Consider the following 26,149-nt stretch of genomic DNA (forward strand, 5'->3'; position numbering starts at 1 on the left):
AGACACAACACACACACTTACACCCCTCTCCATTGTTGTAGACACAACACACACACACTTACACCCCTCTCCATTGTTGTAGACACAACACACACACTTACACCCCTCTCCATTGTTGTAGACACAACACACACTTACACCCCTCTCCATTGTTGTAGACAACACACACTTACAACCCCCTCTCCATTGTTGTAGACACAACACAACACACTTACACCACTCTCTATTGTTGTAGACACAACACACACACTTACACCCCTCTCCATTGTTGTAGACACAACACACACTTACACCCCTTCTCCATTGTTGTAAGACAAACACACACTTACACCCCCTTCTCCATTTTGTTGTAGACACAACCACACACACACTTACACCCCTCTCCATTGTTGTAGACACAACACACACACCTTACACCCCTCTCCATTGTTGTAGACAACAACACACACACACTTACACCCCTCTCCATTGTTGTAGACACAACACACCACACTTACACCCCTCTCCATTGTTGTAGACACAACACACACACTTACCACCCTCCTCATTGTTGTAGACACACACACACACACTTCTACACCCCTCTCCATTGTTGTAGACACAAACACACACACTTACACCCCTCTCCATTGTTGTAGACCACAACACACACACTTACACCCCTCTCCATTGTTGTCGACACAACACACACACTTACACCCCTCTCCATTGTGTAGACACAACACACACACTTTACACCCCCTCTCCATTGTTGTAGACACAACACACACACTTACACCCCTTCGTTCCATGTTGTAGATACAACACACACTTACACCCCTTCTCCATTGTTGTAGACACAACACACACACTTACACCCTCTCCATTGTTGTAGACACAACACACACACTTACACCCCTCTCCATTGTTGTAGACACAACACACACACACACTTACACACCCCTCTCCATTGTTGTAGACACAACACACACTTACACCCCTCTCCATTGTTGTAGACACAACACACACTTACACCCCTCTCCATGTTGTAGACGAGGCCAAAACAGAACCATATGATAAGGAACACACAAAACTCCAGGGGAATTCATTAAAATGTGATTCTGGTTTTTATTTAGGATACATAAAGAGAATGCTTCATAGACAACGATAATTAAGAGATCTGCAATAACCTTTAACCTCACGGAACAATGTAAACAAACATAGCATGCTTCTACTGTTAAGGGTTAACAGGAAATCAGCTCTCTATACAATACTGATTGGGCTGGTTAACAAGACAGGTGTCATCATCACTGTCATCACTGTCATCATCACTGTCATCACTGTCATCATGGCCATATTATAAAGCTTCTACTGTTAAGGGTTAACAGGAAATCAGCTCTCTATACAATACTGATTGGGCTGGTTAACAAGACAGGTGTCATCATCACTGTCATCATCACTGTCATCACTGTCATCATCATCATGGCCATATTATAAAGCTTCTACTGTGCTGATGCTGAAGCCGTCTCCTTGGTGATACTGCTGCTATCTCAACCTGTTCATAACATTTAAAAAACAAACAACAGGCATTCAGAACAACGTCGACACCTTGTGCTGTACATCAATAATGAGTCCAGTCGTTTCAGGAGGAAACCGGATGAATATGGCAAGATGCACTCTAATACGACTACGTCCCAAACAAGTCAACGAATATAATACATCTTTTATATTAGCGGTCCTGACTGCAAGAAAAAAACCTGCCTTCAATTTAAACATGGGTATATCTGTAGGTAAGTATGGTTATGTGTTAATAAGTAGGGGTTTAAAATAGACGGTTAGCCCTGACGTACAGTGAGTCTGGAACCCAGTTCTCCATTCCTTCAACCCCAAAGGAAGTTCAGGAACAACCACATGCAGACACACTACATCATCTAATATAATATTCTTCCTTCACAAAATCCCAAATGTCTGACTTGGATTTATCTCAACCCCAAAAAAGGAAACATAATTGTTCTGTTTAAAAAGAGCTAGGACAATCTCAAGGGTCAGGGGTTTAAAAATCGGTGTGCGGCGGCCATTTTGTATCATTACAACCTGGTTTAGGTTAGCTTGCTGATAACCACAGTTGGAGGGTTTGTGTGATATGACCTAAATAAGACTATGTTTTGTGCTTGTGCCTTTTTGCAGGCGTATCATTAGGACATTACTGAGACATGAGGAATGCTAGGACTGCCACATGAGCAATGGGACAAATTCAAGTGTGTGTGTTTGAGTATGTGTTAAAGGGATACTTCGGGATTGTGGCAGTGAGGCCCTTTATCTACTTCCACAGAGTCAGATAAACTCCTGGATACCAGTTTTATGTCTCTGTGTCCAGGTTGAAGGAAGTTAGAGGTAGTTTCACGAGCCAACGTTTCCAGTCATTGCACTAATGCTAGTTAGCAATTGCGCTAATGCTAGTTAGCAATTGCGCTAATGCTAGTTAGCAATTGCGCTAATGCTAGTTAGCAATTGCGCAAGCGATAGTTAGCATTTGCGCTAGCGATAGTTAGCAATTGCGCTAGTTAGCAACTTCTTTCAAACAGCACACAGATAACATTTAAAAAATGGTATCCACGAGTATCATCTGACTCTGGGGAAGGAGAAAAAAAAAAGAAGGGCTTCATTGCCAAAATCCCGTAGCATCCCTTTTAAGTGTATGTGTTACTGTGTGAACCTCTGTTATAGGTTAAGACTCTCGTGCTTCCTCTCTCCTACACCGCGTCCCCAGTTGGTCTCGGCCCTATGTTGGTGTTTTGGCCCAGTCCAGTATGGACGGGTCCGGGACAGCGTTCTAGTTGTGTTCTGCCAGGACGTCGCTGAACACGTTCAGGAACATGTGAACATGGTACTCTTTAAACACCAGAGCAGGACGGAACCGGATGGACCGATCTCCACAGCCACCCAGCAGAACACCTGGGAGACACACAGAGAAGATGAGAGGTTACACAGAAGATCACCAGCGTGGAGTGTGTATAGGAGTGTGTATGTGAATGTGAGTGTGTATAGGAGTGTGTATGTGAATGTGAGTGTGTATAGGAGTGTGTATGTGAATGTGAGTGTGTATAGGAGTGTGTATAGGAGTGTGTATAGGAGTGTGTATGTGAATGTGAGTGTGTATAGGAGTGTGTATGTGAATGTGAGTGTGTATAGGAGTGTGTATGTGAATGTGAGTGTGTATAGGAGTGTGTATAGGAGTGTGTATGTGAATGTGAGTGTGTATAGGAGTGTGTACGCAGGTGTTTCTGTCTATCTATCCATCCATATCTGTGTGTGTTGGCTGTGTGTTTGTACACGGGCATATCCCTATCAATCCATCTGTGTGTGAGTAGTGTGTCTTACCCTTGTCCCGGGCTTTGAGGAGGATGCTGTTGCGTGTGGCGTCATCACGGATGTCGATGGCACAGAATGTCCCCTGTCCCCGAGCACTGCTCAACAGGTTAGGGTACTGGTCCTGAAGGAGAGGTACAGACGTTAGGATGCACACCTAATGTCTCTGGTACCTGTAGTTGGTAGAGTCTCTGGTACCTGTAGTTGGTAGAGTCTCTGGTACCTGTAGTTGGTAGAGTCTCTGGTACCTGTAGTTGGTAGAGTCTCTGGTACCTGTAGTTGGTAGAGTCTCTGGTACCTGTAGTTGGTAGAGTCTCTGGTACCTGTAGTTGGTAGAGTCTCTAGTACCTGTAGTTGGTAGAGTCTCTGTCTCTAGTACCTGTAGTTGGTAGAGTCCCTGGTACCTGTAGTTGGTAGAGTCTCTGGTACCTGTAGTTGGTAGTCTCTGGTACCTGTAGTTGGCAGAGTCTCTGGTACCTGTAGTTGGTAGAGTCTCTAGTACCTGTAGTTGGTAGAGTCCTTGGTACCTGTAGTTGGTCGAGTCTCTAGTACCTGTAGTTGGTCGAGTCTCTGGTACCTGTAGTTGGTAGAGTCTCTTGTACCTGTAGTTGGTAGGGTCTCTGTCTCTAGTACCTGTAGTTGGTCGAGTCTCTGGTACCTGTAGTTGGTAGAGACTCTTGTACCTGTAGTTGGTAGAGTCTCTGTCTCTAGTACCTGTAGTTGGTAGAGTCTCTGTCTCTAGCACCTGTAACGGGTAGAGTCTCTGTCTCTTGTACCTGTAGTTGGTAGAGTATCTGTCTCTAGTACCTGTAGTTGGTAGAGTATCTGTCTCTAGTACCTGTAGTTGGTAGAGTATCTGTCTCTAGTACCTGTAGTTGGTAGAGTCTCTGTCTCTAGTACCTGTAGTTGGTAGAGTCTCTAGTACCTGTAGTTGGTAGAGTCTCTAGTACCTGTAGTTGGTAGAGTCTCTGTCTCTAGTACCTGTAGTTGGTAGAGTCTCTGGTACCTGTAGTTGGTAGAGTCTCTGTCTCTAGTACCTGTAGTTGGTAGAGTCTCTAGTACCTGTAGTTGGTAGAGTCTCTAGTACCTGTAGTTGGTAGAGTCTCTAGTACCTGTAGTTGGTAGAGTCTCTAGTACCTGTAGTTGGTAGAGTCTCTAGTACCTGTAGTTGGTAGAGTCTCTGTCTCTAGTACCTGTAGTTGGTAGAGTCTCTAGTACCTGTAGTTGGTAGAGTCTCAGTCTCTAGTACCTGTAGTTGGTAGAGTCTCTGGTACCTGTAGTTGGTAGAGTCTCTAGTACCTGTAGTTGGTAGTGTCTCTAGTACCTGTAGTTGGTAGAGTCTCTAGTACCTGTAGTTGGTAGAGTCTCTAGTACCTGTAGTTGGTAGAGTCTCTGGTACCTGTAGTTGGTAGAGTCTCTGGTACCTGTAGTTGGTAGAGTCTCTGGTACCTGTAGTTGGTAGAGTCTCTAGTACCTGTAGTTGGTAGTGTCTCTAGTACCTGTAGTTGGTAGAGTCTCTAGTACCTGTAGTTGGTAGAGTCTCTAGTACCTGTAGTTGGGTAGAGTCTCTAGTACCTGTAGTTGGTAGAGTCTCTAGTACCTGTAGTTGGTAGAGTCCCTGTAGCAGAGTCTTTCCAGAGCGGGTCACCTCCTCCAGAAGGTTCTCTCTGCGGATCACGTTCAGAACCTCAGCCAGAAACAGGTTCTTAGACGGGTCACCCATCCACGTGTTAAAGATACGGTAGGCCTGGGAAAGAAGACATGTGTGTGCATGTCTGTGTCCTGTGTGTACCTTATACGCCTGTGTGTGTGTCCTGTGTGTGTGTTACCTTGTCTGCCTGCAGCTCGTCTTTATGGTAAAAACCTCCAGTGAGCATCTTCTTGCTGAAGGAGACGATGTCAGCAGGGTCGTCCATCCCCCAGTGTTCATGAGCCCAGAACTTCCCCGTAGCTCCTCCCCCTGTCTGCACCTCATCCACATGGAACGCACTGCCATGCTGAGAGAGGAGGAGAGGAGGAGAAGATGTTTTGTTCCTTCCATGATGGATGGATGGACTTTATTTCAGTGTCACCCCAGACTACCACGTGTTAGGGCTGGGGGCGATATGATGATATATAACCATGATTAATGGATGGATGGACTTTATTTCAGTGTCACCCCAGACTACCACGTGTTAGGGCTGGGGGCGATATGATGATATATAACGTGTGACGATAATATGAAACGATAGATGCTTTTCTATGCTCTATCGTTTATTTCGTTGTGTCGCAAATCACACTCTTTACGGCAATATTTTTGGTCAATTGGACGCCGCTTTGCGTTGTGGAAGGAAGTTTGCAACACAAAACAAACATGGAAGAGAGTGAACGTGACATAGAGACACGGAGCTCGTACCTAAAAGAGGGGGCTACTTCGGTCGCAAGGACGTGGTTGGGGTATGAAAAGTCTGACACAGACCAGAAAACTGTCCTCTGCAAAATATACCGCAGGCCGGTCCTGACAACAGGCTCAAACACCACTAACCTCCTTTACCACCTACGCAGGAGTCATGTGGAACAGGCTGGTCCTGACAACAGGCCCAAACACCACTAACCTCCTTTACCACCTACACAAGCATCATGTGGAACAGGCCGGTCCAGACAACCGGCCCAAACACCACTAACCTCCTTTACCACCTACGCAGGAGTCATGTGGAACAGGCCGGTCCTGACAACAGGCCCAAACACCACTAACCTCCTTTACCACCTACGCAGGAGTCATGTGGAACAGGCTGGTCCTGACAACAGGCCCAAACACCACTAACCTCCTTTACCACCTACACAAGCATCATGTGGAACAGGCCGGTCCAGACAACAGGCCCAAACACCACTAACCTCCTTTACCACCTACACAAGCATCATGTGGAACAGGCCGGTCCTGACAACAGGATCATGTGGAACAGGCCGGTCCTGACAACAGGATCATGTGGAACAGGCCGGTCCTGACAACAGGCTCAAACACCACTAACCTCCTTTACCACCTACACAAGAATCATGTGAAACAGTACGGAGAGAGTCTACGGATGAGACCCCAGAAAGTACAGTCTAGTGCTCAAAACAAACCCCGACTCAGACGTTGGAAGAGGCTTTTGTCCTCGTCACACCATATGTCAAAGAATGACGAAGATGGAAGGAGATAACATCTGCAAAGACACGGCCCCAATTTACACGGTCGGGAAACGACTGTTTATTCATTGAATTGACAGAAAATGTGCTATATCGTGATATGTATCGTTATCGGGATATGAAATGACCCATATCGGGATATGTATCGTTATCGGGATATGAAATGACCTATATCGTGATATGTATCGTTATCGGGATATGAGATTTTGGCCATATTGCCCAGCCCTACCTTGTGTATGTCTCCCACACTCTCCTCCCCCCCACCCCCCTCCACACTCTCTCTCCAGCCAACCTTATGACCCCCCCCCCCCACACTCTCTCTCCAGCCAACCTTATGACCCCCCCCCTCCACACTCTCTCTCCAGCCAACCTTATGACCCCCCCCCTCCACACTCTCTCTCCAGCCAACCTTATGACCCCCCCCTCCACACTCTCTCTCCAGCCAACCTTATGACCCCCCCCCCCCTCCACACTCTCTCTCCAGCCAACCTAATGACCCCCCCCCCTCCACACTCTCCCCCCTCCCTCCCCAGACTACCTTGTGTATGACCCCCCCCCCCCCCAGACTACCTTGTGTATGACTCTCCCTCCCCCCCTCCACCTCTCCTCCCTCCCCAGACTACCTTGTGTATGACCCCCCCCCCCCCCTCCACCTCTCCTCCCTCCCCAGACTACCTTGTGTATGACTCTCCCCCCCCTCCACCTCTCCTCCCTCCCCAGACTACCTTGTGTATGACCCCCCCCCCCTCCACCTCTCCTCCCTCCCTCTCCAGCCAACCTTGTGTATGACCCCCCCCCCCTCCACCTCTCCTCCCTCCCCAGACTACCTTGTGTATGACTCCCCCCCCCTCCACCTCTCCTCCCTCCCCAGACTACCTTGTGTATGACTCCCCCCCCCCCTCCACCTCTCCTCCCTCCCCAGACTACCTTGTGTATGACCCCCCCCCCCCCTCCACCCTCTCCTCCCTCCCCAGACTACCTTGTGTATGACTCCCCCCCCCCTCCACCTCTCCTCCCTCCCCAGAGAATGACGAAGATGGAAGGAGATAACATCTGCAAAGACACGGCCCCAATTTACACGGTCGGGAAACGACTGTTTATTCATTGAATTGACAGAAAATGTGCTATATCGTGATATGTATCGTTATCGGGATATGAAATGACCCATATCGGGATATGTATCGTTATCGGGATATGAAATGACCTATATCGTGATATGTATCGTTATCGGGATATGAGATTTTGGCCATATTGCCCAGCCCTACCTTGTGTATGTCTCCACACTCTCCTCCCCCCCACCCCCCTCCACACTCTCTCTCCAGCCAACCTTATGACCCCCCCCCCCCCCCCCCCCACACTCTCTCTCCAGCCAACCTTATGACCCCCCCCCTCCACACTCTCTCTCCAGCCAACCTTATGACCCCCCCCCTCCACACTCTCTCTCCAGCCAACCTTATGACCCCCCCCCCCCCTCCACACTCTCTCTCCAGCCAACCTAATGACCCCCCCCCTCCACACTCTCCCCCCTTCCTCCCCAGACTACCTTGTGTATGACCCCCCCCCCCCCCAGACTACCTTGTGTATGACTCTCCCTCCCCCCCTCCACCTCTCCTCCCTCCCCAGACTACCTTGTGTATGACCCCCCCCCCCCCTCCACCTCTCCTCCCTCCCCAGACTACCTTGTGTATGACTCTCCCCCCCCCTCCACCTCTCCTCCCTCCCCAGACTACCTTGTGTATGACCCCCCCCCCTCCACCTCTCCTCCCTCCCTCTCCAGCCAACCTTGTGTATGACCCCCCCCCTCCACCTCTCCTCCCTCCCCAGACTACCTTGTGTATGACTCCCCCCCCCCCCTCCACCTCTCCTCCCTCCCCAGACTACCTTGTGTATGACTCCCCCCCCCTCCACCTCTCCTCCCTCCCCAGACTACCTTGTGTATGACTCCCCCCCTCCACCTCTCCTCCCTCCCCAGACTACCTTGTGTATGACTCCCCCTCCCCTCCACCTCTCCTCCCTCCCCAGACTACCTTGTGTTTGACTCCCCCCCTCCAACTCTCCTCCCTCCCCAGACTACCTTGTGTACGACTCCCTCCACCTCTCCTCCCTCCACCTCTCCTCCCTCCCCTCCCCAGACTACCTTGTGTATGACTCCCCCTCCACCCCCCCCCCCCTCCACCTCCCCTCCCACCCCTCCCCAGACTACCTTGTGTATGACCCCTCCACCTCTCCTCCCTCCCCTCCCCAGCCAACCTTGTGTGCGATGTTCCGTAGCTTCTTGAAGAAGTCTGGTGTTGCGTGGTTGTCTCCTCCCTCAGCCTGGATGGGTTCTATCACTATCCCAGCCACCGGCCGGCCCTTCTGACGCCACTGAACTATCAGGTCCTCTACCTGGTACACACACACACGCACGCACACACACAGACACACACACAGGACACACACACACGCATACACACACACATGCACAGACACACACACGCACAGACACACACACACACACACACAGGACACACACGCACACATAGGACACAGACACACACACACACGCGCACACATAGGACACACAGGACACACACACACATCATGTGTCTATTTCTCCATTTACAGTAGTATAATCATTTCAGATTTGTTTATGGGCTGGTATTACATGCTTTTAAAAGAGCACTTCCAGTTTGAATGGGAATACCGGGAAAATTGGTAGATTCTCAGGAAAATATTCAATCCTAACACACACACACACACACACACACACACACACCTCCTCCAGGCAGCGGGCCTCTTCCTGTGCGTTCTCCCGTGTGAACTCCTCCAGAGGGTACTTCAGTTTAGGGAAGGGAGCGATCGGCCAATCAAATGACGGCACATCCAGCTTGTGGATGGCCTTGGAGTGCGTCGTTGCCAAGCAACCTGAAAACAGATCAGACACCGTGAGTTGTTGTTCTAAAGGAGTGGGGTAGTCCTACCCTCGTTCGAGCATCCTGATCTGGCAAGCTGACATTCTGTTACGCTACCGCAAAACTAAATGAGAGCGCAGGATGGTGGATCAGGATAGGGCAGTCCTACCCTCGTTCGAGCATCCTGATCTGGTGAGCTGACATTCTGTTATGCTACCGCAAAACTAAATGAGAGCGCAGGATGGTGGATCAGGATAGGGCAGTCCTACCCTCGTTCGAGCATCCTGATCTGGCGAGCTTACATTCTGTTATGCTACCGCAAAACTAAATGAGAGCGCAGGATGGTGGATCAGGATAGGGCAGTCCTCAGGATGGTGGATCAGGATAGGGCAGTCCTCAGAATGGTGGATCAAGATAGGGAAGTCCTCAGAATGGTGGATCAGGATAGGGAAGTCCTCAGGATGGTGGATCAGGATAGGGCAGTCCTCAGAATGGTGGATCAGGATAGGGAAGTCCTCAGAATGGTGGATCAGGATAGGGAAGTCCTCAGAATGGTGGATCAGGAAGTCCTCAGGATGGTGGATCAGGATAGGGAAGTCCTCAGAATGGTGGATCAGAATAGGGCAGTCCTCAGGATGGTGGATCAGGATAGGGCAGTCCTCAGAATGGTGGATCAGGAAGTCCTCAGGATGGTGGATCAGGATAGGGCAGTCCTCAGGATGGTGGATCAGGATAGGGCAGTCCTCAGGATGGTGGATCAGGATAGGGCAGTCCTCAGGATGGTGGATCAGGATAGGGCAGTCCTCAGGATGGTGGATCAGGATAGGGCAGTCCTCAGGATGGTGGATCAGGATAGGCAGTCCTCAGGATGGTGGATCAGGATAGGGCAGTCCTCAGGATGGTGGATCAGGATAGGGCAGTCCTCCGGATGGTGGATCAGGATAGGGCAGTCCTCAGGATGGTGGATCAGGATAGGGCAGTCCTCAGGATGGTGGATCAGGATAGGGCAGTCCTCAGGATGGTGGATCAGGATTGGGCAGTCCTCAGGATGGTGGATCAGGATAGGGCAGTCCTCAGGATGGTGGATCAGGATAGGGCAGTCCTCAGGATGGTGGATCAGGATTGGGCAGTCCTCAGGATGGTGGATCAGGATAGGGCAGTCCTCAGGATGGTGGATCAGGATAGGGCAGTCCTCAGGATGGTGGATCAGGATAGGGCAGTCCTCAGAATGGTGGATCAGGATAGGGCAGTCCTCAGGATGGTGGATCAGGATAGGGCAGTCCTCAGGATGGTGGATCAGGATAGAGCAGTCCTCAGGATGGTGGATCAGGATAGGGCAGTCCTCAGGATGGTGGATCAGGATAGGGCAGTCCTCAGGATGGTGGATCAGGATAGAGCAGTCCTCAGGATGGTGGATCAGGATAGGGCAGTCCTCAGGATGGTGGATCAGGATTGGGCAGTCCTCAGGATGGTGGATCAGGATAGGGCAGTCCTCAGGATGGTGGATCAGGATAGGGCAGTCCTCAGGATGGTGGATCAGGATAGGGCAGTCCTCAGGATGGTGGATCAGGATAGGGCAGTCCTCAGGATGGTGGATCAGGATAGGGCAGTCCTCAGGATGGTGGATCAGGATAGGGCAGTCCTCAGGATGGTGGATCAGGATAGGGCAGTCCTCAGGATGGTGGATCAGGATAGGGCAGTCCTCAGGATGGTGGATCAGGATAGAGCAGTCCTCAGGATGGTGGATCAGGATAGAGCAGTCCTCAGGATGGTGGATCAGGATAGAGCAGTCCTCAGGATGGTGGATCAGGATAGGGCAGTCCTCAGGATGGTGGATCAGGATAGGGCAGTCCTCAGGATGGTGGATCAGGATAGGGCAGTCCTCAGGATGGTGGATCAGGATAGGGCAGTCCTCAGGATGGTGGATCAGGATAGGGCAGTCCTCAGGATGGTGGATCAGGATAGGGCAGTCCCACTCCTTTTGTATTCTATTGTATTTTTATTGAATAGTCAGGACAGTAGGGGAACAGCCAGGACAGTAAGGGAACAGACAGGACAGTAGGGGAACAGACAGGACAGTAGGGGAACAGCCAGGACAGTAGGGGAACAGACAGGACAGTAGGGGAACAGACAGGACAGTAGGGGAACAGACAGGACAGTAGGGGAACAGCCAGGACAGTAGGGGAACAGCCAGGACAGAAGGGGAACAGCCAGGACAGAAGGGGAACAGACAGGACAATAGGGGAACAGACAGGACAATAGGGGAACAGACAGGACAATCGGGGAACAGACAGGACAATAGGGGAACAGACAGGACAATAGGAGAACAGACAGGACAGTAGGGGAACAGACAGGACAGTAGGGTAACAGACAGGACAGTAGGGGAACAGACAGGACAGTAGGGGACAGACAGGACAGTAAGGGAACAGACAGAACAGTAGGGTAACAGACAGGACAGTAGGGTAACAGACAGGACAGTAGGGTAACAGACAGGACAGTAGGGGAACAGACAAGACAGTAGTGGAACAGACAGGACAGTAGTGGAACAGACAGGACATTAGGGGAACAGTGGGATTCAGTCATGATGTTTACTAGGACAGGGTTGTGGTCCGAGGTGCTCCGGTTGGCGAGTGTTGTAGAAACAGCCGGATGGTCAGTCATGATGTGGTCGAGGATTTGATCTCCTCTGGTTGGAGTAACCACAATCTGTTGTAGGCCTAAGCAGCTTGCAAGCTGTCAGGACCAGCAACCAACATGACAGTTGTTTGGCTACCCAGCCAGTCTTCATTGAAGTCGCCCACCAGCATGACAGTTGTTCGGCTACCCAGCCAGTCTTCATTGAAGTCGCTCACCAGCATGACAGTTGTTCGGTTACCCAGCCAGTCTTCATTGAAGTCGCCCACCAACATGACAGTTGTTCGGCTACCCAGCCAGTCTTCATTGAAGTCGCCCACCAACATGAGAGTTGTTCGGTTACCCAGCCAGTCTTCATTGAAGTCGCCCACCAGCATGACAGAATGTGCACCAAACTCATTTTGGATTTCAGTGTCTAGGTCCTATGAGCAGCTTCTGGGAGTGTAGGGTGACTAGAAGCCATGTCTTTTAGGTCTTTGTGTGTCTCACGGTGGATGAGCGATTTCTTCCAACCAATACACTGCAAAGCCACCTCCTGATGAGGCAGGTCTGTTATGTTACTTTCATTCAACAATAAGATGTGTAAGATATTTAACCTTACTGACCCATTGTTCTGCCATGAAATCCACCCATAAATGACAGGATGCTGAAGTCTGGACAGCCAGGACTCTGAGAGAGAGAGAACAAGGGAGAGAGGAGAGGGGGGAGAGAGGAGAGGTGGGAGGAGAGGGGGGAGAGGAGAGGTGGGAGAGAACAAGAGAGAGAGGAGAGGGAGGAGAGAACAAGAGAGAGAGGAGAGGGGGGAGAGAACAAGAGAGAGAGGAGAGGGGGGAGAGAACAAGAGAGAGAGGAGAGGGGGGAGAGTGTTTTTAGTGTGGCTACTAAAGAATAGTCAAGAGGAACGTGATGATGAACACCGGTCATAGCCTGCTCTGATTCTCCACATCTTAACACACACACACACAGACACACACAGACACACACCAGATTATACTGCTCAGTTTATACACTGCCCCTCATCCCCTCCTTCCCCAATTCATGTGTAAATACCTTCCTGTATGATACTGATATTAACATGTTTATTCTACTGAGACTTTATGTTCCTATTCGTATCTTTTACAAGTTCTTATTGTTGTTGCATTGTCCAGAAGGAACCTGCCAGTCAGCATTTGATTGGACGACGTGTACCATGTGTATCCTGTACATACCAGGAAGAAAACAGATTTCACCCACCTGGTTGATCATACAGGAGCTCACGTCTTCATCAGAGGGGATGTTGTGACCTCTCTCCTTATTCTGAGACAGGACAGACAGGCAGACAGACAGACAGGCAGACAGACACAGACAGACAGACAGAGAGACAGACAGACGATATACTATGTTTCAATTGTGTCCAGTTGTATACAGTACATTTTGTAAATATATTGACTATATAACGTGGATTGTCTCAGCTGAACATGGTAGAGTTTCATCTATATTTTATATATATTCTGCTTATATTGAGTAGATATTGTGTATATAAATATATACACTGAGTGTACAAAACATTAAGAACACCTTCCTAATATTGAGTTGCACCTCCTTTTGCCCTCAGAAAAGTGTCAATTTGTCGGGGCATTGGACTCTACAAGGTGTCGAAAGTGTTCCACAGGGCTGGATTCTGGCCCATGTTGACTCCAAAGCTTCCCACAGTTGTATCCAGTTGGCTGGATGTCCATTGGGTGGTGGACCATTCTTGGTACACACAGGGAAACTGTTGAGTGTGAAAAACCCAGCAGCGTTCCAGTTCTTGACACTCAAACTGGTGCGCCTGACACCTACTACCCTACCCTGTTCAAAGGCACTTGAATATTTTGTCTTGCCCTCTGAATGGCAACACATAGACAATCCATGTCTCAGTTGTCTCAAGGCTTAAAAATCCTTCTTTAACCAGGTCTCCTCCCCTTCATCTACACTGATTGAAGTGGATTTAACAAAGTGACATCAATAAGGGATCATAGCTTTCACCTGGATTCACCTGGTCAGTGTATATCATGTATGTCATGTATAACACCTGGTCAGTCTATGTCATGTATAACACCTGGTCAGTCTATGTCATGTTTAACACCTGGTCAGTCTATGTCATGTATAACACCTGGTCAGTCTATGTCATGTATAACACCTGGTCAGTCTATGTCATGTATAACACCTGGTCAGTCCAGTCTATGTCATGTATAACACCTGGTCAGTCTATGTCATGTATAACACCTGGTCAGTCTATGTCATGTATAACACCTGGTCAGTCTATGTCATGTATAACACCTGGTCAGTCTATGTCATGTATAACACCTGGTCAGTCTATGTCATGTATAACACCTGGTCAGTCTATGTCATGTATAACACCTGGTCAGTCTATGTCATGTATAACACCTGGTCAGTCTGTCATGTTTAACACCTGGTCAGTCTATGTCATGTATAACACCTGGTCAGTCTATGTCATGTATAACACCTGGTCAGTCTGTCATGTTTAACACCTGGTCAGTCTATGTCATGTATAACACCTGTCAGTCTATGTCATGTATAACACCTGGTCAGTCTATGTCATGTATAACACCTGGTCAGTCTATGTCATGTTTAACACCTGGTCAGTCTATGTCATGTTTAACACCTGGTCAGTCTATGTCATGTATAACACCTGGTCAGTCTATGTCATGTATAACACCTGTCAGTCTATGTCATGTATATCATCTTTAACTCCTGGTCAGTCTATGTCATGTTTAACACCTTGTCAGTCTATGTCATGTATAACACCTGGTCAGTCTATGTCATGTATAACACCTGGTCAGTCTGTCATGTTTAACACCTGGTCAGTCTATGTCATGTATAACACCTGGTCAGTCTATGTCATGTATAACACCTGGTCAGTCTATGTCATGTATAACACCTGGTCAGTCTATGTCATGTATAACACCTGGTCAGTCTATGTCATGTTTAACACCTGGTCAGTCTATGTCATGTTTAACACCTGGTCAGTCTATGTCATGTATAACACCTGGTCAGTCTATGTCATGTATAACACCTGGTCAGTCTATGTCATGTATATCATCTTTAACTCCTGGTCAGTCTATGTCATGTTTAACACCTTGTCAGTCTATGTCATGTATAACACCTGGTCAGTCTATGTCATGTATAACACCTGGTCAGTCTATGTCATGTTTAACACCTGGTCAGTCTATGTCATGTATAACACCTGGTCAGTCCATGTCATGTTTAACACCTGGTCAGTCTATGTCATGTTTAACACCTGGTCAGTCTATGTCATGTTTAACACCTGGTCAGTCTATGTCATGTATAACACCTGGTCAGTCTATGTCATGTATAACACCTGGTCAGTCTATGTCATGTATAACACCTGGTCAGTCTATGTCATGTATAACACCTGGTCAGTCTATGTCATGTATAACACCTGGTCAGTCTGTCATGTTTAACACCTGGTCAGTCTATGTCATGTTTAACACCTGGTCAGTCTATGTCATGTTTAACACCTGGTCAGTCTATGTCATGTATAACACCTGGTCAGTCTATGTCATGTATAACACCTGGTCAGTCTATGTCATGTATAACACCTGGTCAGTCTATGTCATGTTTAACACCTGGTCAGTCTATGTCATGTATAACACCTGGTCAGTCTATGTCATGTATAACACCTGGTCAGTCTATGTCATGTATAACACCTGGTCAGTCTATGTCATGTATAACACCTGGTCAGTCTATGTCATGTATAACACCTGGTCAGTCTATGTCATGTATAACACCTGGTCAGTCTATGTCATGTATAACACTTTGTGACATCGGCTGATGTAAAAAAAAAAGAGCTTTAGAAATATATTTGATTGAAAGAGCAGGTGTTCTTAATGTTTTGTAGACTCAGTGTGTGTACTCACTCTGTACCAGATGAACATGGCTTTATATGCATTCTCATTGGAGCAGGATCCACAGGCCATGGTCTGAACACGGCTCATACCACTAGGAGCAACCTGGACAGAGGAGAGGGGAAGTGGGGAGGAGAGAGAAGGAGCGTTGTGGATGGTATCCAGTCTACAGTAGTGGGGTCCAGCTGGAATCACATCACTAGTTAGTTTCTGGTCTATTTAAATGGGGTCCAGCTAGTATCCATCACTAGTTAGTGTCTGGTCTATTTAAATGGGGTCCAGCTAGTATCCATCACTAGTTAGTGTCTGGTCTATTTAAATGGGGTCCAGCTAGTATCCATCACTAGTTAGTTTCTGGTCTATTTAAATGGGGTCCAGCTGGAATCCATCACTAGTTAGTGTCTGGTCTATTTAAATGGGGTCCAGCTAGTATCCATCACTAGTTAGTTTCTGGTTTATTTAAATGGGGTCCAGCTAGTATCCATCACTAGTTAGTGTCTGGTCTATTTAAATGGGGTCCAGCTGGAATCACATCACTAGTTAGTGTCTGGTCTATTTAAATGGGGTCCAGCTAGTATCCATCACTAGTTAGTGTCTGGTCTATTTAAATGGGGTCCAGCTGGAATCACATCACTAGTTAGTGTCTGGTCTATTTAAATGGGGTCCAGCTAGTATCCATCACTAGTTAGTGTCTGGTCTATTTAAATGGGGTCCAGCTAGTATCCATCACTAGTTAGTGTCTGGTCTATTTAAATGGGGTCCAGCTGGAATCACATCACTAGTTAGTGTCTGGTCTATTTAAATGGGGTCCAGCTAGTATCCATCACTAGTTAGTTTCTGGTCTATTTAAATGGGGTCCAGCTAGTATCCATCACTAGTTAGTGTCTGGTCTATTTAAATGGGGTCCAGCTGGAATCACATCACTAGTTAGTGTCTGGTCTATTTAAATGGGGTCCAGCTAGTATCCATCACTAGTTAGTGTCTGGTCTATTTAAATGGGGTCCAGCTGGAATCACATCACTAGTTAGTGTCTGGTCTATTTAAATGGGGTCCAGCTAGTATCCATCACTAGTTAGTGTCTGGTCTATTTAAATGGGGTCCAGCTAGTATCCATCACTAGTTAGTGTCTGGTCTATTTAAATGGGGTCCAGCTGGAATCACATCACTAGTTAGTGTCTGGTCTATTTAAATGGGGTCCAGCTAGTATCCATCACTAGTTAGTGTCTGGTCTATTTAAATGGGGTCCAGCTAGTATCCATCACTAGTTAGTGTCTGGTCTATTTAAATGGGGTCCAGCTGGAATCACATCACTAGTTAGTGTCTGGTCTATTTAAATGGGGTCCAGCTAGTATCCATCACTAGTTAGTTTCTGGTCTATTTAAATGGGGTCCAGCTAGTATCCATCACTAGTTAGTTTCTGGTCTATTTAAATGGGGTCCAGCTAGTATCCATCACTAGTTCGTTTCTGGTCTATTTAAATGGGGTCCAGCTGGAATCCATCACTAGTTAGTGTCTGGTCTATTTAAATGGGGTCCAGCTGGAATCACATCACTAGTTAGTTTCTGATCTATTTAAATGGGGTCCAGCTAGTATCCATCACTAGTTAGTGTCTGGTCTATTTAAATGGGGTCCAGCTAGTATCCATCACTAGTTAGTGTCTGGTCTATTTAAATGGGGTCCAGCTGGAATCACATCACTAGTTAGTTTCTGGTCTATTTAAATGGGGTCCAGCTAGTATCACATCACTAGTTAGTGTCTGGTTTATTTAAATGGGGTCCAGCTAGTATCCATCACTAGTTAGTGTCTGGTCTATTTAAATGGGAGGAAGTCAGTCTACAGTAGTGGGGTCCAGCTAGTATCCATCACTAGTTAGTGTCTGGTCTATTTAAATGGGGTCCAGCTAGTATCCATCACCAGTTAGTTTCTGGTCTATTTAAATGGGGTCCAGCTAGAATCCATCACTAGTTAGTTTCTGGTCTATTTAAATGGGGTCCAGCTGGAATCCATCACTAGTTAGTTTCTGGTCTATTTAAATGGGGTCCAGCTAGTATCCATCACTAGTTAGTTTCTGGTCTATTTAAATGGGGTCCAGCTAGTATCACATCACTAGTTAGTGTCTGGTCTATTTAAATGGGGTCCAGCTAGTATCACATCACTAGTTAGTGTCTGGTCTATTTAAATGGGGTCCAGCTAGTATCACATCACTAGTTAGTGTCTGGTCTATTTAAATTGGGTCCAGCTAGTATCATATCACTAGTTAGTGTCTGGTCTATTTAAATGGGGTCCAGCTAGTATCCATCACTAGTTAGTGTCTGGTCTATTTAAATGGGGTCCAGCTAGTATCACATCACTAGTTAGTGTCTGGTCTATTTAAATGGGGTCCAGCTAGTATCCATCACTAGTTAGTGTCTGGTCTACTTAAATGGGGTCCAGCTGGAATCCATCACTAGTTAGTGTCTGGTCTATTTAAATGGGGTCCAGCTAGTATCCATCACTAGTTAGTTTCTGGTCTATTTAAATGGGGTCCAGCTAGAATCACATCACTAGTTAGTGTCTGGTCTATTTAAATGGGAGGAAGTCTGTCTACAGTAGTGGGGTCCAGCTAGTATCACATCACTAGTTAGTGTCTGGTCTATTTAAATGGGGTCCAGCTGGAATCCATCACTAGTTAGTGTCTGGTCTATTTAAATGGGGTCCAGCTGGAATCCATCACTAGTTAGTGTCTGGTCTATTTAAATGGAGGAAGTCAGTCTACAGTAGTGGGGTCCAGCTAGTATCCATCACTAGTTAGTGTCTGGTCTATTTAAATGGGGTCCAGCTGGAATCACATCACTAGTTAGTGTCTGGTCTATTTAAATGGGGTCCAGCTAGTATCACATCACTAGTTAGTTTCTGGTCTATTTAAATGGGGTCCAGCTGGAATCCATCACTAGTTAGTTTCTGGTCTATTTAAATGGGGTCCAGCTAGTATCCATCACTAGTTAGTGTCTGGTCTATTTAAATGGGGTCCAGCTGGAATCACATCACTAGTTAGTGTCTGGTCTATTTAAATGGGGTCCAGCTAGTATCCATCACTAGTTAGTTTCTGGTCTATTTAAATGGAGGAAGTCAGTCTACAGTAGTGGGGTCCAGCTAGTATCACATCACTAGTTAGTGTCTGGTCTATTTAAATGGGGTCCAGCTAGTATCCATCACTAGTTAGTGTCTGGTCTATTTAAATGGGGTCCAGCTGGAATCACATCACTAGTTAGTGTCTGGTCTATTTAAATGGGGTCCAGCTAGTATCCATCACTAGTTAGTGTCTGGTCTATTTAAATGGGGTCCAGCTAGTATCCATCACTAGTTAGTGTCTGGTCTATTTAAATGGGGTCCAGCTGGAATCACATCACTAGTTAGTGTCTGGTCTATTTAAATGGGGTCCAGCTAGTATCCATCACTAGTTAGTTTCTGGTCTATTTAAATGGGGTCCAGCTAGTATCCATCACTAGTTAGTGTCTGGTCTATTTAAATGGGGTCCAGCTGGAATCCATCACTAGTTAGTGTCTGGTCTATTTAAATGGGGTCCAGCTGGAATCACATCACTAGTTAGTGTCTGGTCTATTTAAATGGGGTCCAGCTAGTATCCATCACTAGTTAGTGTCTGGTCTATTTAAATGGGGTCCAGCTAGTATCCATCACTAGTTAGTGTCTGGTCTATTTAAATGGGGTCCAGCTGGAATCACATCACTAGTTAGTGTCTGGTCTATTTAAATGGGGTCCAGCTAGTATCCATCACTAGTTAGTTTCTGGTCTATTTAAATGGGGTCCAGCTAGTATCCATCACTAGTTAGTGTCTGGTCTATTTAAATGGGGTCCAGCTGGAATCCATCACTAGTTAGTGTCTGGTCTATTTAAATGGGGTCCAGCTGGAATCACATCACTAGTTAGTTTCTGGTCTATTTAAATGGGGTCCAGCTAGTATCACATCACTAGTTAGTGTCTGGTTTATTTAAATGGGGTCCAGCTAGTATCCATCACTAGTTAGTGTCTGGTCTATTTAAATGGGAGGAAGTCAGTCTACAGTAGTGGGGTCCAGCTAGTATCCATCACTAGTTAGTGTCTGGTCTATTTAAATGGGGTCCAGCTAGTATCCATCACCAGTTAGTTTCTGGTCTATTTAAATGGGGTCCAGCTAGAATCCATCACTAGTTAGTTTCTGGTCTATTTAAATGGGGTCCAGCTGGAATCCATCACTAGTTAGTTTCTGGTCTATTTAAATGGGGTCCAGCTAGTATCCATCACTAGTTAGTTTCTGGTCTATTTAAATGGGGTCCAGCTAGTATCACATCACTAGTTAGTGTCTGGTCTATTTAAATGGGGTCCAGCTAGTATCACATCACTAGTTAGTGTCTGGTCTATTTAAATGGGGTCCAGCTAGTATCACATCACTAGTTAGTGTCTGGTCTATTTAAATTGGGTCCAGCTAGTATCATATCACTAGTTAGTGTCTGGTCTATTTAAATGGGGTCCAGCTAGTATCCATCACTAGTTAGTGTCTGGTCTATTTAAATGGGGTCCAGCTAGTATCACATCACTAGTTAGTGTCTGGTCTATTTAAATGGGGTCCAGCTAGTATCCATCACTAGTTAGTGTCTGGTCTACTTAAATGGGGTCCAGCTGGAATCCATCACTAGTTAGTGTCTGGTCTATTTAAATGGGGTCCAGCTAGTATCCATCACTAGTTAGTTTCTGGTCTATTTAAATGGGGTCCAGCTAGAATCACATCACTAGTTAGTGTCTGGTCTATTTAAATGGGAGGAAGTCTGTCTACAGTAGTGGGGTCCAGCTAGTATCACATCACTAGTTAGTGTCTGGTCTATTTAAATGGGGTCCAGCTGGAATCCATCACTAGTTAGTGTCTGGTCTATTTAAATGGGGTCCAGCTGGAATCCATCACTAGTTAGTGTCTGGTCTATTTAAATGGAGGAAGTCAGTCTACAGTAGTGGGGTCCAGCTAGTATCCATCACTAGTTAGTGTCTGGTCTATTTAAATGGGGTCCAGCTGGAATCACATCACTAGTTAGTGTCTGGTCTATTTAAATGGGGTCCAGCTAGTATCACATCACTAGTTAGTTTCTGGTCTATTTAAATGGGGTCCAGCTGGAATCCATCACTAGTTAGTTTCTGGTCTATTTAAATGGGGTCCAGCTAGTATCCATCACTAGTTAGTGTCTGGTCTATTTAAATGGGGTCCAGCTGGAATCACATCACTAGTTAGTGTCTGGTCTATTTAAATGGGGTCCAGCTAGTATCCATCACTAGTTAGTTTCTGGTCTATTTAAATGGAGGAAGTCAGTCTACAGTAGTGGGGTCCAGCTAGTATCACATCACTAGTTAGTGTCTGGTCTATTTAAATGGGGTCCAGCTAGTATCCATCACTAGTTAGTGTCTGGTCTATTTAAATGGGGTCCAGCTGGAATCACATCACTAGTTAGTGTCTGGTCTATTTAAATGGGGTCCAGCTAGTATCCATCACTAGTTAGTGTCTGGTCTATTTAAATGGGGTCCAGCTAGTATCCATCACTAGTTAGTGTCTGGTCTATTTAAATGGGGTCCAGCTGGAATCACATCACTAGTTAGTGTCTGGTCTATTTAAATGGGGTCCAGCTAGTATCCATCACTAGTTAGTTTCTGGTCTATTTAAATGGGGTCCAGCTAGTATCCATCACTAGTTAGTGTCTGGTCTATTTAAATGGGGTCCAGCTGGAATCCATCACTAGTTAGTGTCTGGTCTATTTAAATGGGGTCCAGCTGGAATCACATCACTAGTTAGTTTCTGGTCTATTTAAATGGGGTCCAGCTAGTATCACATCACTAGTTAGTGTCTGGTTTATTTAAATGGGGTCCAGCTAGTATCCATCACTAGTTAGTGTCTGGTCTATTTAAATGGGAGGAAGTCAGTCTACAGTAGTGGGGTCCAGCTAGTATCCATCACTAGTTAGTGTCTGGTCTATTTAAATGGGGTCCAGCTAGTATCCATCACCAGTTAGTTTCTGGTCTATTTAAATGGGGTCCAGCTAGTATCCATCACTAGTTAGTTTCTGGTCTATTTAAATGGGGTCCAGCTGGAATCCATCACTAGTTAGTTTCTGGTCTATTTAAATGGGGTCCAGCTAGTATCCATCACTAGTTAGTTTCTGGTCTATTTAAATGGAGGAAGTCAGTCTACAGTAGTGGGGGTCCAGCTAGTATCCATCACTAGTTAGTGTCTGGTCTATTTAAATGGGGTCCAGCTAGTATCACATCACTAGTTAGTTTCTGGTCTATTTAAATGGGGTCCAGCTGGAATCCATCACTAGTTAGTTTCTGGTCTATTTAAATGGGGTCCAGCTAGTATCCATCACTAGTTAGTGTCTGGTCTATTTAAATGGGATCCAGCTGGAATCACATCACTAGTTAGTGTCTGGTCTATTTAAATGGGGTCCAGCTAGTATCCATCACTAGTTAGTGTCTGGTCTACTTAAATGGGGTCCAGCTGGAATCCATCACTAGTTAGTGTCTGGTCTATTTAAATGGGGTCCAGCTAGTATCCATCACTAGTTAGTTTCTGGTCTATTTAAATGGGGTCCAGCTAGAATCACATCACTAGTTAGTGTCTGGTCTATTTAAATGGGAGGAAGTCTGTCTACAGTAGTGGGGTCCAGCTAGTATCACATCACTAGTTAGTGTCTGGTCTATTTAAATGGGGTCCAGCTGGAATCCATCACTAGTTAGTGTCTGGTCTATTTAAATGGGGTCCAGCTGGAATCCATCACTAGTTAGTGTCTGGTCTATTTAAATGGAGGAAGTCAGTCTACAGTAGTGGGGTCCAGCTAGTATCCATCACTAGTTAGTGTCTGGTCTATTTAAATGGGGTCCAGCTGGAATCACATCACTAGTTAGTGTCTGGTCTATTTAAATGGGGTCCAGCTAGTATCACATCACTAGTTAGTTTCTGGTCTATTTAAATGGGGTCCAGCTGGAATCCATCACTAGTTAGTTTCTGGTCTATTTAAATGGGGTCCAGCTAGTATCCATCACTAGTTAGTGTCTGGTCTATTTAAATGGGATCCAGCTGGAATCACATCACTAGTTAGTGTCTGGTCTATTTAAATGGGGTCCAGCTAGTATCCATCACTAGTTAGTTTCTGGTCTATTTAAATGGAGGAAGTCAGTCTACAGTAGTGGGGTCCAGCTAGTATCACATCACTAGTTAGTGTCTGGTCTATTTAAATGGGGTCCAGCTGGAATCCATCACTAGTTAGTGTCTGGTCTATTTAAATGGGGTTTGTGTGTTTAGTGTTGTGTGTGTGTGTTGTGTGTGTGTTTAGTGTTGTGTGTATTGTGTTGTTGTGTTGTGTGTGTCACTCACTGAGAGAAGGCTTTCTGCCAGCTTTTCTGGAAAGTTCTCTGGTGGCATGATCCCAAGAGCTGGCCTGTTCACAAACGCACTCTGAGAGGAGAAAGAGGTAAACATGGGGAACTCAGAAGGACTGTCAGATAAACCTGAGGAGAGATGTTCAACTCCAATGTCTTCTGATTGGTTTTCAATACCAGTTAGTGCTGAGAGATTCCATTTAGTTTGGGTCTTTCTCTGTGAGCTCATAGAGAGCAGCAAGGTATCTCTACCTGAAAGTACATGGTCTGAGTGATTGATAGTTGGTATTCAGCAGTCATAAAGCCTTATTTACTGTGAAGGACTACTGAAATAGTGATTTTGTCAGACAGCAGAGGCAACAGCTCTATAGTGATGAGACGATGACTTGGAATGAAACAATAAAGTCATCAAATTAAACTAATGTAACATACACAACAACTGAAATATTTTATTAAAGTAAAGTGATAAGCAGTAACGAACAGTCACTAGCATCATGGATATTTCTTAAAAATATATTCTGTGTTACAGCATTTTATCCACATAATGCATTTACACTCTCTCTCTCTCTCACTCACTCACTCACTCACTCACTCACTCACTCACTCACTCACTCACTCACTCACTCCCCCTCCCCCCCCCCCTCTCTCTCTCGCCTTCCCTCTCTCGCCCTCACTCTCTCCCCCCCTCCCTCCCTCCCTCTCCCCCCCTCCCCCCCTCCCTCTCCCCCCCCCTCCCTCTCCCCCCCCTCCCTCCCTCTCCCCCCCCTCCCTCCCTCTCCCCCCACCTCCCTCTCTCCCCCTCCCCCTATCTCCCCTCCCTCTCCCCCCCCCTCTCTCTCGCCTTCCCTCTCTCGCCCTCACTCTCCCCCCCCTCCCTCCCTCCCCCCTCTCCCCCCCCCTCCCTCCCTCTCCCCCCCCCTCTCCCCCCCTCCCTCCCTCTCCCCCCCCTCCCTCTCTCCCCCCCCTCCCTCTCTCCCCCCCCTCCCTCTCCCCCCCTCCCTCCCTCCCTCTCCCCCCCTCCCTCCCTCCCTCTCCCCCCCCCTCCCTCTCCCCCCCCCTCCCTCCCTCTCCCCCCCCTCCCTCTCCCTCCCTACCATATTGTTGGGGTTGGACCATCACTTTAATGAGTGAGGGATGGTTGTATCCTGAAAGAGAAAATAAAGAGAAATATTACAATTCGTGTCACCACTTCATTATAACTAAACCATTTGAACCCAATGGAGTCAAACACAAGCTACAACCTAACCAACTATTGTAGTGTAGAAGACTGATTCCCACTGATGTAGCACATGAAACACTACAGTGTTTGAATCAGCCTTATATAAAGACCTGCATAGCAGTTCCAGATCCCACCACTAGGGGCCAGTACGAGAAGAGAGAACCCCTCAGACAGCAGGGCAAGAATCCACAAAGAGGCTCAAAGTAGAAGTGCTGATCTAGGATCTCAGGGCTCTCCAACTCTGTTCCTGGAGAGATACCCTCCTGAAACCTCTCCAGGAACAGATACCCTCCTGTAACCTCTACAGGATCTGATACCCTCCTGAAACCTCTACAGGAACAGATACTTTCCTGAAACCTCTACAGGAACAGATACCCTCCTGTAACCTCTACAGGAACAGATACCCTCCTGTAACCTCTACAGGAACAGATACCCTCCTGTAACCTCTACAGGAACAGATACCCTCCTGTAACCTCTACAGGAACAGATACCCTCCTGTAACCTCTACAGGAACAGATACCCTCCTGTAACCTCTACAGGAACAGATACCCTCCTGTAACCTCTACAGGAACAGATACCCTCCTGTAACCTCTACAGGAACAGATACCCTCCTGTAACCTCTACAGGAACAGATACCCTCCTGTAACCACTACAGGAACAGATACCCTCCTGTAACCTCTACAGGAACAGATACCCTCCTGTAACCTCTACAGGAACAGATACCCTCCTGTAACCTCTACAGGAACAGATACCCTCCTGTAACCTCTACAGGAACAGATACCCTCCTGTAACCTCTACAGGAACAGATACCCTCCTGAAACCTACAGGAACAGATACCCTCCTGTAACCTCTACAGGAACAGATACCCTCCTGAAACCTCTACAGGAACAGATACCCTGCTGAAACCTCTACAGGAACAGATACCCTCCTGTAACCTCTACAGGAACAGATACCCTCCTGTAACCTCTACAGGAACAGATACCCTCCTGTAACCTCTACAGGAACAGATACCCTCCTGAAACCTCTACAGGAACAGATACCCTCCTGAAACCTCTACAGGAACAGATACCCTCCTGTAACCTCTACAGGAACAGATACCCTCCTGTAACCTCTACAGGAACAGATACCCTCCTGAAACCTCTACAGGAACAGATACCCTCCTGAAACCTCTACAGGAACAGATACCCTCCTGAAACCTCTACAGGAACAGATACCCTCCTGAAACCTCTACAGGAACAGATACCCTCCTGAAACCTCTACAGGAACAGATACCCTCCTGTAACCTCTACAGGAACAGATACCCTCCTGAAACCTCTACAGGAACAGATACCCTCCTGTAACCTCTACAGGAACAGATACCCTCCTGTAACCTCTATAGGAACAGATACCCTCCTGGAACCTCTACAGGAACAGATACCCTCCTGTAACCTCTACAGGAACAGATACCCTCCTGTAACCTCTCCAGGAACAGATACCCTCCTGTAACCTCTCCAGGAACAGATACCCTCCTGTAACCTCTACAGGAACAGATACCCTCCTGAAACCTCTACAGGAACAGATACCCTCCTGTAACCTCTACAGGA

The 26,149-nt window shown here is 46.9% G+C and overlaps 1 protein-coding gene across 1 annotated transcript in view; it reads right to left on the reverse strand.

The window, feature by feature from the left end:
• Nucleotides 1-1,110: 1,110 nt before the first annotated feature.
• The window catches only part of LOC116359922 (4-aminobutyrate aminotransferase, mitochondrial-like), a 57,407-nt gene continuing 32,368 nt past the window's right edge, over nt 1,111-26,149 (reverse strand). The window contains 12 exon segments of the mRNA XM_031813979.1: nt 1,111-2,934; nt 3,361-3,472; nt 4,949-5,095; nt 5,178-5,345; nt 8,764-8,901; nt 9,272-9,420; nt 12,647-12,710; nt 13,275-13,337; nt 15,965-16,057; nt 23,343-23,423; nt 24,442-24,459; nt 24,461-24,492. Coding sequence (XP_031669839.1) covers nt 2,813-2,934; nt 3,361-3,472; nt 4,949-5,095; nt 5,178-5,345; nt 8,764-8,901; nt 9,272-9,420; nt 12,647-12,710; nt 13,275-13,337; nt 15,965-16,057; nt 23,343-23,423; nt 24,442-24,459; nt 24,461-24,492 — 1,187 coding nt within the window. The 3' untranslated portion in view covers nt 1,111-2,812.

Source organism: Oncorhynchus kisutch, unplaced genomic scaffold (assembly GCF_002021735.2).
Source record: "Oncorhynchus kisutch isolate 150728-3 unplaced genomic scaffold, Okis_V2 Okis06b-Okis10b_hom, whole genome shotgun sequence".
Lineage (NCBI taxonomy): Eukaryota > Metazoa > Chordata > Actinopteri > Salmoniformes > Salmonidae > Oncorhynchus > Oncorhynchus kisutch.